This window comes from Lonchura striata, chromosome 19 (genome assembly GCF_050655825.1).
Source record: "Lonchura striata isolate lonStrDom1 chromosome 19, ASM5065582v1, whole genome shotgun sequence".
NCBI classification, from domain to species: domain Eukaryota; kingdom Metazoa; phylum Chordata; class Aves; order Passeriformes; family Estrildidae; genus Lonchura; species Lonchura striata.
This window is the reverse complement of record NC_140721.1, coordinates 1,800,289-1,815,527: the sequence shown is the minus strand read 5'-3', so window position 1 is coordinate 1,815,527 and position 15,239 is coordinate 1,800,289. Positions and strand designations below refer to the sequence as shown.

The window sequence follows — 15,239 nt, the reverse complement described above, 5'->3', positions numbered from 1 at the left end:
GCAAAACTTGGCTTTCGCTCTGGAGTTTAGAGTCTTTAACCCAGAAAGTCCCTTTAAAAATCATACTGCATATAACCTCCAGAATATGTTAGTAGTAAGCCCTTTATTAATTTAGTATTTAAGAATGAATAAATACTCAATTCTGAGAGATCAGGTAGAATTACTGGACTTGCAAGATGTATTTTTGCCATTACATAAAAAATATCTGTAGCATTTAGCCAGAAAGACTTTTCACAGTCCTATTTATTTCCCAGTAAAGGCATCATAAATCTATTTTGGCATTGGCAGCATTTCTGCCTTGCCTTTAAATGTATTCCTGGTCCTTAAAAGCTGGTTATGTTGGGAGCTTTTCCCCATTCCTCCACATCATCAAGTGTGTTTACAAGCTGCTGCTGGATGTCTCTGGAGTTAGGGGCAGAAATGTGCACATATGAGCTCTCAGTATTTTCTTGATGCTTGCAGGAAGTCCTGCCCCCCTCAGACTCCAACAGGCACCTGAAGGACATCGATGAGGAGATATTTGATGATGATGACTTCTACCACCAGGTAGGGGATGGTAAATGTGTGTTGCAATTACAGCTCCAGTTGGGTTTTGATACTTACAGAGAAAATGCACTTGGTTCTGTGCTCCGTATTTCTCTTTACCTGTAAAACTCAGTTTCCTGTTTTAACACCCCAAATCTCTGCAGGTCCCTCAGGGCACTCTGCTCTCAGATTTTGCTCTAGGGCTGTGTGAGTTTGAAGTTGCCCTGTGGATGTGAACTTGCTGCTGGTGCTGGAGCGTGTCAGGGCTGCAGGAGCTGTGCCTGTTGCTCTGCCTGGGGAGCAGCACAGGAGAAAAGGCTCTGAATCCTCTCTGTTCTCTGTGGACAGAGTCCCCGTAGGAAAAACAATGCCAGGAGATCCTCAGGAGCACTGAAAGGTGCTCTTGTCTCAGCCTAAATCATCTCATTTACCTGCTGGATGGGAGAGCTCCTGGGCTGCTCCAGCACTTCTCTTGGAATTGGGCCAGCTTGGATCCAGGCCAGTTAATTCCTTTTATTTGCAAAATTCTTAGAAGCAAGGAATCTGCACTGAGTGCAGGGAAACACTGTGTTTGTAGTTCATTTAATGAAGACAGTGCCAGCTTTATGAAAACTGGAGTTGTCACATCCTCAGGAATATGTCACAGTAAGCTCTTCCCAGTGTGTGGAAACCTCTGCCTGCTTTGATGATCCACACAGAGCCTGAACTTCAGAACTAAACAAATATCATTATATCACTGGAAATACAGTTTTTAAAATCGGAATAGTTACTAGAGTGGCCAGTAAAGTGCTAGGGGAGTAGGAGAGAGCTGGTGCCATGTGAGGGTGCCAGGCTCCCAGTGATGATGGGAGAGGGCCTGTGTCCTGTTGGCAACAGGGATTGAAGATAAATCTTAATAAAGATAAATCTGTTTAAATACTGCTGAGGTGGAGTTTAGGGTCCAGAAGCTGAGCTTTGGGGCAAATTGGACCCTAAGAACACAGAAGAAGTAAAGTTGGTGTTACAAAATCATGGAGTGGAGAAACAGCTGAGGTTGACAGCCCAAGGAAGTGCGCAGAGAAGGTGTTTCTTGGCCATGAAATGTTAAACTCTTTAAAAGAAAACAGCAATGGATGAGTGTCCCCATCTTTCCCTCTAATAACTGTAACTGTGCTAAATTGTGATTTCAGAAATATGAGCAGGCCCAGCTTAGCTTCTCCCCTCACTGGTTAATTGGGGTGCTGGGGTTAATCTAAATTAAAACTTAAACTAATAGAGGTCATTGAGGGAAGAGAATCACCTGAGTAAAACAAATGGGTCTGCCAGGCACAGCTGTATCTTGGCCATTTCCCAAGAGGGAAGTGGCAGCAAATTGGAGCAGTTTGAGGCCCGGGCAGAGGTGAAGGATGGGTGACAGGGTGACGGGGGCTCGGCGCGACCCCTCCGGAGGCCAGCGCTGCAGACTGCCTTCCCTGCTGCTCCAGCTGCAGGAGCAGCACCAGCCACAACATCTGGCAGCACAGCCGGGCATGGGTGCCACTGTGGGCACCCCATGGCCTGGAAATGCAGAGCTGAGGCTGGTGCAGGCTTTAATCACTTGCCAGTCCTTGGCAGCAGCTCCAACAGCCTCTGCCGGCCTCGTACATCACACACGGACATCTGCTGAGCAGCCAGGCAGCTGCACATCCATTTTCCTCTCTTGCTGGGCTTTTTTTGATCCCTCTCCCTCCTCCTCTCCCTCCTTTCCACCCTTCCCCTCTCCTCCATCCCCAGGGTGCTGCCTGGCAGAGGGGATCCATACAGCTCCCAGTGTTTGTGGAGTCACCCCAGTTTGTGTCCCGTGCTCGGTGGGGTTTGGCAGAGACTGGAGCCACTTCAGGGATGAGGCTGAGGAAAATGGCTCTGTGTTTTCTGTCACCTCCCAATTAAATTGGATTCATAAAGTGCTTTCCTTTATTTGTCAGGGCGCTGAGCTGGAGCTGAACATTGCATTGAGAGCAGGGAGGGCGCAGCACAATGGAGCTGACAAGGCCCTGAATAGCTCTGCTTTCCCTGGGTCATAGCTGAGCAGTGCTTTGTGTGTGTGGGATTGCACGTGGGCACGGAAATAAAACCTGGGAAGGGAGCTGCTCCTCCAGGAGCCAGCAGCAGCGAGCTGAGGGTGCTCCCCACCTCTGACCCCCATGCATAATGCTGATTGTAGCCTGCATTTCAGCACCTGCCTCTTCCTTCCTCTTTAATTCTACATCCAGCCTTTCCTGGGGATCGTATGCACTCCTCTAAATAACATTTTAGAGTTGTGAATTTATTCTGATTGCTGCTTAGAAGGTAAACATTCAGGTAAAGAACAGCACTGGAAAGCAGCTTCCTCTATGTGTCACTGTGAAATTAGGCAAGTAAAAATGAACCAGATTTGATGAATGTGCACAAGTTAATGATAACAGAATAGGTAGTTACACTGTTTTATTATACATTATAATAAAAAGCTCTTTAATTAATCTGTTTTTCTTCTGGAAAAACAATTTTCTTGTCCAGGTCTTAATATTAAGTAGAATTCAGCAGGTAGGTCTGGTGGAATTTTGTGATGATTCAGGATTTAACTCTCTTCTGCCTGTTCATCCCAATTTGCCTTTTCTCCTATTCTTCACTTGTTTTATAAGCAGTTACAATTTTTATTGTGATGACCCATATTGGATGGTGATGGAAAGCTGAGCTGAGTAATGCAGTGAAATATTTTTATTTGGGTGGGAATAGTTAAAGCGTTTCAGAAGGCTCCTCATTACTGGCAGCAGTGAGAGGCTGGAGCCCGTTTCCTTTTCCTTTAAATTCTCCTTCATACGTGGCTTTTAGGGAAGAAAAAGGATTTTTATTTTTAGAAGTCATATTTACGTAGAATTCATTACAGCTGATATTGCAGCATTAAGACTTAAAATTCCAGCCTGCTACCAGGGAGCTGCTGCTCTGACATGCTACAGTGGAGATTTTATTGTTAGGTTGAAATACTCCTCTGGTAAAGGAGAGAGTGGAAATTGGTTTATTTCCAACAGGAATTAGGTTAGTGTTCATATGCTAAGTGTTCCACTGGTAGCAGCTCTTCCCAGAACAAATGTTCATCACTTCTGGCAGCAGGTATGCCTAAGGAGAATTGGGAATATCCATAATCCCTTTTTTCCTCTGCTCTCCTGCTCTCTCCTCCGCTGGTTTGGGCATTTTGTGACACTCCAGAATCACCCAAAACCTTCCAGGAGGGTTCTCATCCCCCCACAGCTGGGATTTACCCCCAGGTCAGTGTCCTTAAAGCCCCCTGTGTGCCCCTTTGGAAAACCTGGCTGATGGGGAGATTTCCCCTCATGTCTCCAGCAGTCTCCTGGCCCACAGTGTGGTGTCCTCTCCCAGGAATTTGGTCATGCCCCAAACAAGGAATTTCCAATCCAGAGAACTATTAAAAGTCAATAATGGTGAAGAATAGAGAAGCCTGGCTTTGTGACAAGCTGGTTTACCTTAATTAAACCGCTGAGTGATTAATATGGACAGCTGATCTTGTGGCTTTAATTAGATGCATTTAGAGTTTTGTGTGAATAAGAGATGTCTCGAACCATCCCACAGGTTAATGGCAATACAATACTCTTATCACAGGCATGTATCTTTCAAATGGCTGGGTAGATGGTTAATAACACATTTTAAAGCTTGATTTGGAGCTTCTCTTAATGGGTTCTTCGAAAATAGGCAAATCTGTGCATCTTAGACAAACCTGAATTTGAATAAAATGGGCTTTAAAAAGAAACTGCCCAGTGATTTCCACTGGCATTTTACTAAATATAAAAATTAAGTTTTTAAAAAGCATTTCAAAGGGGATTTAAAATAATATTTGAGCTGCAAACTTAAATTTTCTCTGGTGTTGGTAGAAATCCAAGTGTTGTTACATGGCTACATGAGTGGGAGCTTGACAGGGGATCTATAGATGTGCTTCTTTTTAAATTTGATTTGCTCTGTAAGGTCTAAGAAGAGCGAGCCTTTTGTCACGAGGCTGATTTCAGCTCTCCTTAGCTCTTTGTCTCAACTGGAAATTCATAGGGGTCTGCAAATCAGAAAGGTCAGCGAGTGTAGGATTAGAAACACTGATAGATAGTGCATGAAAATGAGACCTAACCTCTAAAATGAAAATTGACCTCTCAAATGAGAAATGAGTCTGTGTTACCCTGGAGCAGCACCCTGGTGGCATTTCCCTGTCTCTGCTTGTGCCCAGTGGCCTTGGTGTGCACCCCGGGGTGGCACAGAGGAGAATTCTGTGGGGAATTCTGTGGGAGCCCCTCTGTGCTTCAGGGGTCTTGGCTCTGGTGGCAGTGTCACTGTTGAGGCAGGGACGGGAATTATGAGACTCCATCTTTAGCAGATAAAAATTATCTTTGTTCAAAAGCACCTCTCTCTTTTATAGAGAACATCGTGAACATTAATTCCATTGGTCTTAAAGTAAAAACATTGCACTTGATTGGTGCACTGGGCTTAGGTCAGTGTGGTAAAACATATCTATAAACAATATAATAGATTGTTTACATTCTTCTAGGACTTTTTCCCTGACTTAGCCTGGCAGAAATCTTTCTCTTTTTCTCTCTGCCTGAACAGAGAACATCCACAGTGTCAGGACAGCTTTTGGGTTCTGCAGGAGCTCTCCTGGCAAACAGCAGCACTCCCTGCCAAGGGGCACTGGGCTGGCAGGGACAGCTTCCCTCTGCCCCGTGGTTTGTCCTGTCCCAGCCGTGGGCAGGAGCACAGCCCCGGGGGCTGAGCTGTGGGATGGGCTGTGCTTCCCTCAGTGCCCTGGGACACTGGGCTGGGGGTCTGCAAGCCAAGGGAAGAGGTGAAGCAGGGAAAGCAAAGCAGGATCTGTTTCAAATCAAAGCCTTTTGATGCTGGAATTGCCTAACTCTGTCTTCACACATCAGGGCTTAACGCTGATGGTGATTTACTCACACTTCCTAGTTAATAATTAGGCATTGGGAGACACCATATATCACTCCTAATGGAATATATGGGGTCTGATGAGAGTTTTCTGTTTTGACTAATAAATTTTAAGCAGAATCGCCAGGCTTAATGAAATATTACTGTTTGGGAAGTGGTTTAAGTCTTGTGCTGGGAAAACAGTGTTGCTTTATTCAGTAAATGAATTTATCATTCACTCTGTATCCCAAGCCCTGGCTGGCTCTGGAGCACGGGCTGGATGCAAGACTCTGAACCAGAAAGCAGAAAACTAATCAAATCCTTAAAGACCAAAGGCAGCCAGGCAGGCCTGGGCTGACTTTTTCAGTGGTAGCCTCTGGCTACATCCACTTTTATTTTAGTAACCATTGTTAGCATGATTTATAACCTCAGCTCGGAGACTTTTGCTATTTAGATGTAACAAGATGCTTCACAGCTTTTACTTCCATTTCCTAATTTCCCCCTTGCTCCTGCTTTTTTTTTTTTTTTTTTTTTTTTTTTTTTTTTTTTTCCTCTCTCACTTCTCCCTCATCTTTGCCGTGCTCTTCTGTCCCAGGCAGTGCCCCCAGTCCCCCAGCTGACACTGCACTGGAAGAACATTTGGGGCACTGCAAGGCCTTGTCAGCCCCAAGGTCCACAGAACTGGTTAAGGGCTAAGAACCAGCCCCAAAAATACATCTTGGAATCGTGGAATGGTTTAGGTTGGAAGGCACCTTAAGGCTCATCTTGTTCCACCCCATCACAGCCAGGGACACCTTCCACTGTCCCAGGCTGCTCCCAGCCCTGTCCTTGGACACTTCAGGGATCCAGGGGCAGCCACAACTGCTCTGGGCACCCTGTGCCAGGGCATCCCCACCCTGCCAGCCAGGAATTCCTGCCCAAGATCCCATCCAGCCCTGCCCCTCGTTGTCTCAGCAGTGTGGGCACAGATCCTGGGGCACTCCTGGGTGTTGCAGTCTGGATTTGTGGGCCAGCAGGAGGAGCCAAGCCCTGCAGGAAATCAGGAAATGTCCTGCTGCTGGTTCCCGGGAGCACAGGGTGGCCGTGTGTGACATCTGCTCTGTGCCTCGTGCCAGGGACAAGATCAGGGGAGGCAGCACACACCCCTGCCTGCTGGAGCAGGAGGAAACCACCCTCACCTCTCTGCACCACTTGTGGCTGCTGCTCCAAGCCTCCCTCCCACCTTGCTTTTGACAGAATATTGACTGGGAAGCAAGATCCCATTTCTGCTTAGCCTGAAGGGCAGCTGTTTGCAGAGTGGCAGTGCTACACAGGTTTTACTGTGTCGTATGTCTGTGTAACACTGGATTTGGATCTTGTATTTAGCTGCCAGAAGTGACTGTGATGAAGTGGCAGAGATAAACTGATAGATTGTGTGCCAGAAAGATGTTGGGAATCAATCAGATAAACAGGGCAGAGAAGTAGCTTGCTGTTTTCTAGTGATAATAAACCAGTGGCCTGGCTCCTGGAATTTTTAAATGTAATTGCTGCAGTAATAATTTCCAAAAATAAACAAGTAAAAAAAAAAAAAAAGTAGTGGCAGGCTTTTAATTATGTTTGAATCACTCTTTTTTTCTGGTAATGTGGTGTATGCCTCGAAGGACAGGAAAGTGCAGGGTGGAGGAAAAGCATCCTGCATCCTTTCTTGCCTGGACTTGCCTGGATTCTGGTTCTGTTTCAGGTGTTTCTGAGCTGCTGAATTGTAGGTGTCCATGAAGCAGTTTGTTCCCCTCAGTTTTGGAGGGTTTATTTCTGCTCCTTGGCCAATACCCACGGCACAGCAGGCAGGGTTTGCAGTGAGTGGTGATAAACACACAGCACACTCAAGGATCCAAAAAGGCTGTTGATAACATCCTTTGGCTGCAGGAAGCAAAGAGGACAAACCCCAGCCCTCAGGACACAAAAAGAAATAGAAAAGGCTGCCTGAGCATTCCTGCTGTAGCTGTAAAAAGGATTTTGCTGTGCCATTCTCCGAGCGAGCGTTGCTGCCCAGCTTCTGCTTGGGAGTTGTTTCAGTTCCCCTGCCCTGTGGGGCTGAGCTTTCCCTGCACTCCTGTCCCTGTTAGAGCTGTGGCAGCTGGCTGCACAACAACTGTGCTTATTTCAGGTGGGCTTTTTGTCTTTCCCTGCAGCTCCTGCGAGAGCTGATCGAGCGCAAAACCGCCTCCCTGGACCCCAACGACCAGGTGGCCATGGGCAGGTGAGTGGGTGCCTGGCACGTCCCTTCCCAGCCCTGCACTGTGCCCTGTGCCCTTCACACAGCTCCTTGCAGAGGGCAGAATGCTGAGCTCATCTGCAAAAAGGCATGATGGCATCAGGAGGGAAGCTCATCCTCTCCAGCAGACTCCTGGATCACCCAATCTGGCTTTTTTGGTGTGTGATCCTCTGGAGATGTTTCCCCATGGGAAAGGTTTGAGCCAGGTATTTCTGTCTCTCAGTGCTTCCTGCAGCACTAAGTGGCACAAAAACTGGCTGCCCACTGCTGAAATTTGGCTTTGACTCTTTATTAACTCTGCTTTTGATGTAATTTTAGAAGAGTAAACCTTCTGACATCAGTTAAAGCAATTCCTGTGTATCCCTCCTGTAAGAAAGGATTCTGTACAATTAAAACAATATCAGGGAATGCTCCCTGCGTGCAAAAGTTAAATATAATTCCATGCAGGGAAGCTCTTATTTCTCTGTTTAATTCTAGAGTTAGAAAGTAAAGAATCTTCCAAATGCCACTTCCTGAGCAGTGTACATTGAAATAGCCAAGGCTCTAATTCAGGAAAGTGTAAAAGCCAAGGAAAGCTGAGAAAGCTGGAGTTTGGCTCTTCCTGAAACAATTTTGGGGGAGTCGTTTATAGGGAGGGGAAGAAAATGCATCAGGAAATGTTGTGATGGTGAAACAACTTTTCTCCATGTAAAATACCACCCAGATTTTAGTGCAATGTGTCAGATTTATTTTGTGTACGTCTGGAATATTATGGAAAGCTATTCACTATGATTTAACACGATACAGACAAAATTACATTTAAGTGGTGATTGCATTGTACATTTATCTGACTTTACAATAAAATAGATTACAGTAATTAAGATTATATTAAGATTGCAGTAATTGGATTTTGTTAGATTTTTTCCCTGATGTCGAGTTTTCATTGTATAAATCAGGTGAGATGACGCTCGTTTCAGTTAAAAAAAATATTTATAACCAGGAGAAGTTTTTCCCTGCTGGAAACTTCTTTGACTTGAGGAAGTTTTGGTTGAGAAGTGGAGCTTTTAATACAGCTGGGGATCAGAGAGTGTTTCTGGGAGTGTTCAGTGGCTCTGAAGTTGTGTTCCTGTTGTTCTGCATCCCCAGGCAGTGGCTGGCCATCCAGAAGTTACGGAGCAAAATAAAGAAGAAAGTGGACAGAAAAGCCAGCAAAGGAAGGAGAATCCGGTGAGTGACACCTCCAAGTACACACTAATCCTGATTTTGGGGGGAAAAAAAGAAATCTGACAGCCCTAGGTGTGTTTTACCCCAGTTGGCTTTGGGGAATCTTGGCTGATTTGTGACTTTGAGGGCATTTCTTGCTCTGGGCAGTCACTGGGGAATGCTGATGTTCCTGGAGCCTGGAATAAAAGCTTGGTGGATGCAGCCTGGGAGCATTGCCCCAGTCAGGGTCTGGGGAAACACCAGAGAAAGGTGCTCCCATGTCCCTGAGCCATGTGGGGCTGGGACTTCCAGAGAGAGCCAACAAACCCCTCTTGTGCAATTTGTATTTCCTGACTGAGGCGTGGCAGCACCTCCAAGGGAAGATGTGCAGAAATGCCTCAGGTAAATCTCTATTTCTTGCCGAGTGCCAGCTGGAATTTGGTGTCAAATCTCTCTTTGCTGCTAACTGACATCACAGCTCCCTTCATGTCTGAATCATTTCCCTCCTGCATCACTCATTTGGGTTGAGCTCAGTGGGAGAATCTCCCACGTGGGAAGGGCAGCAGCCTGGAGAGCAGGAGGTGTTTCCCCTCTGCAGAGCAGCTCTCCGAGTCTCCCTGAGATCAGCATGATTTGTGGTGGAGGAGGGAGGATGCTGAGAAGCTGCTCTGCTTCCTGAAAAATCCAGCACATTAACCATCCTTTGTGAGTAAACCATAAATCCTGAGTTTAGATGGCATCTGATAGAAAGTCAGTGGAGTCAGTCTGGGTCTGGCCTGGCATAGCATTTTTTAAGATAGATGTCATAAGATAATTTATTGAAAGAGGGAAGAGCTACTTTGTTGGCCTGAAAAGCCTATAATTATTGACTATCAATATTCTTTTCTGTCAGCATCACACATAATTGGATATATTCAGGATTCAGTCAAAACTCCTGACAACATCACACAACTGAGGCAGCCTCGTAAAGCTCCAGGAATAATGGGGAATCTCTCCTTGGGTGCAGTCTGTGCCTCCAGCAGTCCTGGGGGGAGCAGCTCTCCCCCCAGCCAGCTGCCTCTTACATCTTAGCTGCCTCTTTTTGCTCCTCTAACTAAAAGTTGTGCTGATCCTGCAAGGAAAATAACAATAAAAGGGAGAAAGTTTCACTGTCTGTACTGGGGATTGAGGTGCAGTTAAGCTCCTGCATTTTTCAGAATAGGGCAGTAGAGCCCAAATGGGTTTTTAAATAGTTGGTGCTTCCTGTGAGAGACTTGGAGATCCCTGACCCTCTCTCCTTCTCTAAAATTGGGACAGCAGTGCTTACATTTGCTTTCATGACTTTTTGATCCTGGAGAGACAAGTATTTAATACCAAGTTTCATCTGTCTCCTTAATTCTTCCTTTTTAGCAAAGCTTCAATATTAGAGCCTGTTTGGGTGCATGTGCTGGTTTATTGAGGGGCTGAAGATCTTCAGGTGCTTCCAGAGGCAGTCAGTCTTCCACTGACACGAGGGAAATTTGAGTGTTAAGAGGGGAAATAAGTTCATCCAAAACTCAGACTTTGTTAACCTGGTGGAGGTAGCCATGGAGGAGGGATGTCTGCACAGTCAGTGTTTTCTGAGCTGTGCTGCTGCAGTGTGGGGTGTCTTTTTGGACTGGGCTTTTCCCAAAGCAGGCAGCTGTAGGCAAACAGGCTGGAGCTGCGTGGCCACGAGCCCGTGCCAGGCTGTGCCCCTGCCCTGCCTGTGCCCACGGGGCTGCTGCAGAGCCCAGGCTGTGTGTGAGCTGTGGTTTGTGGCTGCTCCTGGCTCCAGCCTTGCAGCATCCCAGCAGGGCAGCTCCTCCCAGTGCCAGGGACAAAGGCTGCAGATGCCCCTGTGAGATGGGCTGGGAGCTCAGCAGCCCCCAGGGAGGGCTCCTGCACAGCAAACAAAAGGGGTGCAGAGGTGACAGAGTGGAAAGGGGATCCTGGGCCAGTGCTGGTGGCTCCTTCTGCTGCTGTTTGTCAAGCTCTGTGCATAGCAGCAGCCTGGAGGGAACCCCTCAGGCTGGGGTAGGACGAATGCCTGGGTTTGGAATCCCCTGCCCTCGGACACTGGGTTTGAAACCTGCTCATTCAGAGCTTCTCACTACCCTGTTAAATTTTATGTCAGGTCCTTGACTATAAATCATGAAATCCCTTCAGGCTCCTGCCCAGGGTGGCAAATGGGATGGGGATCCTCTCTCTGGAGGTGCAGGACAGCTGGCAGCAATGCTTTGGTGATGAGAACGTGCCCCATCCCATCTCTGCACACCCTTTTCCTGTCTCCTTCTGCCCTGGTTTTCTCATGCTCCATGTGCAGGTCACTCAGGGTGAGATTCCCAGCTCTGGAAATGGCTCCAGGGTGGATTTTGGTGTCCCTCAGGGCTCTGCAGAGCCCAGAGCAGGGCAGGAGGGGGACAGAGGGATGCTGGAGCAGGTCTGATGGGAGGGCTGGCAGGGAGGGGCAGTTTGTCTGTCCGGGGCTCTCAGTTTGTGGATGCTGCTGTGCTGTCCCTGGCTGGCATGAGAGAGGATTTGCTGCCCCTCATTCACTGTTCAGCTGCTCGTTGCTGTTCTCAGAGGGGAGGGGAATTTCCAGCTCCAGCTGGTGCCTGCTTAGGGATCAGCCCCCAGGGGAGCCCTGCTTTTCCTCTGGGAGCTGCTGCTGCCCAGGCCAGCAGCATTTCCTCCTGGGAGCAGCTCCTGAGTGCTGCCTGCTGCTCTCCCCAGGTTCCATGTCCACAGCAAGCTGGTGAGCTTCATGGCACCCATTGACCTCTGCACAATGAATGATGATGCCAGGTGAGTAAGAGATTCATTATGGTTCTCAAATGGCTCCATGACAGCGTGGTATTGACCTGTTCTTCAGCCTGTCACCCTCTCCATTCCTTCTTATCAGCTCCCCATTTGTCACTGGCATCACAGCCTGGGTGTCTTGGTCACATCTGTCCTGGCAGCCTGGCTGAGCTTTCACTCTGTAATTACTGTGATAGCAAACCAGAAATTGTCATAAATCTCTAGCACCTCGGGTTTGATTCCTGCTTTAGAGCTCCTGATTTGAAATTAGGAGTTTTAATTTCAAAAGTCCTAAATTTTGGATTTTCCCCGTTTTATGGAATTAGTTTGGAAATACACAGCTAAGCCACCTGGTGTCTTCAGGTAGAATCAGAGCTTAAAAAGAGCTTCTCTTCTAACAGAAATAGCAACTTCTATCTTCTGGTTAATGTGCATTTTCTTAGCTCAGTTAATAACTGGAATAGTTCTCTCAAGATTCACTCAAGACTTTTATGTTGCTTGTGTTTATCTCTATTTAAAGAGTAAAGAATTTTATTGGAAGACTGTAATGTTTTAATGTGGTAATTAGTAAAGAAAACACCAGTGAAATTTTGTGTATAGTTTCCAGACAGCTCTCCCACATATCCACCCGTATTTCTTCAGCAAAACACTTTAAACCCAAATCTCCAAAAGCTGAGCTGTTTGTGGGAAGGAAGTGGAATAATTTTTCCAGTGAATGGATGGAGAAAGCTTGAGAAACATCTTTCCCCTGGGTTGTGGAACATGTTTGTGCTCTGTGAGGGAGAGATGTCATTTGTCTGTTTGTGAAATGGAAACCAAATACCTGCTGCCTTTTGGGGGATTGCAGGGACTTATGGATGAGAAGTTTTGTGTCCATAGCACCTGTGCTGTTTCATCACTGCATCTTTCTCAGAGTTGCTTTACTCTGGGTTTTTTTCACTCCTTGTCTTGGTTCGACAAGACAGGAGTCTGTGAAAGAGGGCAAAGCCTCCTGTGCAATGGAGAACGGCAAACCCCCCTCCCTCTGAATTACGAGGATCTTTAAATTAAAAGGCTCTCAGGCAAAGATATGGGAGTGGGAGTAACAATTCTTTACTAGGAGAAAACTAGACAACAATTTAAAAAGGCAAATGCAATCGGTACAAACAAAACCAGTGAAAGAAAAAAAAGTCCAGAACCTGCGGGGTGCCAGTATCAGTTCTACTGGGACAATTTGCTTCCCTTGCAGTGGCTGGTGAATTGTAGCTGCAGTGGTGATCTCTAGAAGGGTATAGTTTCCCTCTGAAGATCTGGTGGCAGTGGGGCCGGTCTTCCTCTGCGCCGGGGTTGCCTCTGAGCTCCGCTGCCGTCGCCTCTGCGCGCCGGCTGCTTCGCTGCGGGTGCCGCCGAAGAGAGAGCGAGAGAGCTGCTTCCCCGGGAATCCCGCGAAGAGAGAGAGAGAGAGCTGCTTCTCTCGGAGTCCCGCGAAGAAGAGGGAGAGAGCTGCTTCTCTCGGAGTCCCGCGAAGAAGAGGGAGAGAGCTGCTTCTCTCGGAGTCCCGCGAAGAAGAGGGAGAGAGCTGCTTCTCCCCTCTGGGTGGGACCCCCTTCATTGAATCAGTCGAAGGTGTATACACAAACCATTGTCTCTGAGAGAGATAACAAAAAACCTGTCCAACCGGTTCGCCTTCGACAGATGGCAAATGGAATACAAGCTTATCTTACAACCCAGGACATTATCCACCCCTTATTCTATTTCCATCTGCACACCATGAAATCTTACACCCAGTTCTCTCTTAAGACCAAGTTTCCCTGTGGTACACAGCGGGTCTCCCCATCTTCCTGCATTACCCACCAAGTGTAACCAGGTCCTTGAGCAAAGACAATCCCACGAATGGGTTGGTCTTTGCCTGAGGTGGGATTAATCCAAACAGTTTTCCCTAAAATACCTTTCATATGTACTACAGGGACCTTATCTCCATCTACTGCGTGTAAGGGTTCTGACTGAGCAGGGCCAGCTCGATTGACAGACCCCCGGGTGTTGACCATCCAGGTTGCTTTTGCCAGGTTAATTTCCCAGTTTCTAAATGTTCCCCCACCAAGTGCCTTCAGGGTTGTCTTAAGGAGTCCGTTGCACCGTTCAACTTTGCCGGCAGCTGGAGCATGATAGGGAATATGATATATCCATTCGATACCATGTTCTCTGGCCCAGGTGTTGATAAGGCTGTTCTTGAAATGGGTGCCGTTGTCAGACTCAATTCTCTCAGGGGTGCCGTGTCTCCACAGGACTTGCTTTTCCAAGCCTAAGATGGTGTTCCGGGCAGTGGCATGAGGTACAGGGAAAGTCTCCAGCCATCCAGTGGTGGCTTCCACCATGGTCAGCACGTAGCGCTTGCCTTGGCGTGTCTGGGGCAGTGTGATATAGTCAATCTGCCAGGCCTCCCCATACTTGTACTTGGACCACCGCCCACCATACCATAGGGGCTTCACTCTCTTGGCCTGTTTGATGGCAGCACACGTCTCACAGTCATGGATAACCTGGGAAACACTGTCCATGGTTAGATCCACCCCTCGGTCTCGTGCCCACTTGTAGGTGGCATCTCTGCCCTGATGACCTGAGGCATCATGAGCCCATCGAGCCAGGAACAACTCCCCCTTATGGTGCCAATCTAAGTCTATCTTTGACACCTCTATTTTTGCTGCCTGATCTACCTGCTCGTTGTTTCGGTGCTCCTCATTAGCCCGACTTTTGGGGACATGGGCATCTACATGACGGACTTTCACCGTCAGCTTTTCCACCCGAGAGGCAATGTCTTTCCATATATCAGCAGCCCAGATTGGCTTTCCTCTACGTTGCCAGTTGGCCTTCCTCCACCTTCCCAGCCAGCCCCACAGAGCATTGGCTACCATCCATGAATCAGTATAAAGGTAGAGCTTTGGCCACTTCTCCCTTTCAGCAATGTCCAGAGCCAGCTGAACGGCCTTGAGTTCGGCGAGTTGGCTCGATCCACCTTCTCCTTCGGTAGCTTGTGCAACTTGGCGTGTGGGGCTCCATACGGCTGCTTTCCACTTCCGGTTCATCCCTACAATGCGACAGGAACCATCAGTGAAAAGAGCGTAGCAGGTCTCTTCTGCTGGTAGTTGGTTGTATGGTGGAGCCTCTTCAGCCCTTGTCACTTGTACCTGCTCCTCATCATCAGTGAGACCAAAGTTTTCACCTTCTGGCCAGTTCGTAATTATCTCCAAAATCCCAGGGCGATTCAGGTTTCCAATACGGGCGCGTTGAGTGATGAGGGCAATCCATTTGCTCCATGTTGCGTCAGTGGCATGGTGGGTAGTAGGAACCTTTCCTTTAAACATCCACCCCAGCACCGGTAGTCGGGGTGCCAGGAGGAGTTGTGTTTCTGTGCCAATTACCTCCGAGGCGGCTTGAACTCCTTCAAAGGCAGCCAAGATTTCCTTCTCTGTGGGAGTGTAGTTGGCTTCAGACCCTCTGTAACTTCGGCTCCAGAATCCCAGTGGTCGGCCTCGAGTCTCCCCAGGCACTTTCTGCCAAAGGCTCCAGGACAACCCATGGTTCCCGG

The 15,239-nt window shown here is 47.7% G+C and overlaps 1 protein-coding gene across 1 annotated transcript in view; it reads left to right on the top strand.

Moving 5' to 3' along the window:
* The window catches only part of AATF (apoptosis antagonizing transcription factor), a 45,135-nt gene that overhangs the window by 14,844 nt on the left and 15,052 nt on the right, over window positions 1-15,239 (top strand). The window contains exons 8-11 of the mRNA XM_021524847.4: window positions 463-546; window positions 7,614-7,681; window positions 8,822-8,902; window positions 11,612-11,683. Coding sequence (XP_021380522.2) covers window positions 463-546; window positions 7,614-7,681; window positions 8,822-8,902; window positions 11,612-11,683 — 305 coding nt within the window. The remainder of the gene's footprint in view (window positions 1-462; window positions 547-7,613; window positions 7,682-8,821; window positions 8,903-11,611; window positions 11,684-15,239) is intronic.